The sequence below is a fragment of the Sinocyclocheilus grahami genome, unplaced genomic scaffold (assembly GCF_001515645.1).
Source record: "Sinocyclocheilus grahami isolate Dianchi unplaced genomic scaffold, SAMN03320097.WGS_v1.1 scaffold2719.1, whole genome shotgun sequence".
In the NCBI taxonomy this organism is placed as follows: domain Eukaryota; kingdom Metazoa; phylum Chordata; class Actinopteri; order Cypriniformes; family Cyprinidae; genus Sinocyclocheilus; species Sinocyclocheilus grahami.
Window position 1 is genome coordinate 28,435 of NW_015507897.1, and position 1,045 is coordinate 29,479.

The window sequence follows — 1,045 nt, forward strand, 5'->3', positions numbered from 1 at the left end:
TACTTATAAGAATCATTATTTTAATCTTGTATTTCATATTAGTAGTTTTATTTTTATTTGTTTGAGGCAATTTCACTTTCTCAGGTGAAGTTGGGAAACAAATGGCATGGATATTTATCAAAAGTTGAACATAAATCATTTATTGAACAATTATTATATATTTACATTAAAATATGTAATTATAGCACATAGAATTAAAAAATAAATAAAAACTAATGATAAAAATAGCATCACATAATGTTGTCAGATTTTTACTTTTAAAAATCATTATTTTAATCTTGTATTTCATATTAGGAGTGTAAATTCATTTATTATAACTGACAGGTGTGATGATCAGTGGGCTGGAGTTTTTACCTCCATCATTAAAGCATGGGCTAAAATATGGATAGAGTTTTTCAGTGAAAGACTGAGCAGTGAAAGAGTAGATATGAGAGCTGGACTCCACATCATAAAAGCAGACCAGACCCTCCTCATAATCCACAAACACACCGACCCGCTGCGGCTTCACTCTCAGAGACAGAGAGACAGAAGGACCATCACAGGCTTCATATTCATCTCCATTCATCAGAGCCACAGTCCAGTATCCATCACTGGGTCTCAGTGTGATCGCTCCCTTCCTGTTAATGGATTCTCTGGCCACTCCTAAATCCCATTCAGTCTTTCCCTTCACCTGCACCTCAAAATAAAATCTCCCTGACGAGAATCCCTCCTTTCCCAAGACACAGGGACATGGATCAAATCTCTCTGGTTTGTCTGGGAGTTTCTGTCTAATGTCTCCACATCTCACTTGTTTTCCATCATCAGACAGAATGAGTTCAGGATGAGCTGTATCAGGATCCAGAGTCACATCCACTGAGAAAACAGAGAATATAGTTCTCAACTTCACAAAAGAGATATTCTGTGACGCTGTTTTTAACATGTAATCCAGTGTTTAATCAGATTGTAGAGCAGTAATGAAGCTGTGAGTGTATGAATGTAAACTAGTGTAGTGCAGACAGCACACTGTACCTGCATACTGCTGCATCACCTTCAGCTCTGTAGAGAC

The 1,045-nt window shown here is 37.0% G+C and overlaps 1 protein-coding gene across 1 annotated transcript; it reads right to left on the bottom strand.

The window, feature by feature from the left end:
• Nucleotides 1-252: 252 nt before the first annotated feature.
• LOC107575555 (E3 ubiquitin-protein ligase TRIM39-like) lies at nucleotides 253-1,039 on the bottom strand. Its single transcript, XM_016261915.1, has 2 exons — nucleotides 1,009-1,039; nucleotides 253-852 (listed from the first exon to the last, which is right to left on the bottom strand). Exons 1-2 carry the CDS (start codon nucleotides 1,022-1,024, stop codon nucleotides 305-307), a joined length of 564 nt encoding a protein of 187 aa, XP_016117401.1. The 5' UTR covers nucleotides 1,025-1,039; the 3' UTR covers nucleotides 253-304.
• Nucleotides 1,040-1,045: the final 6 nt, after the last annotated feature.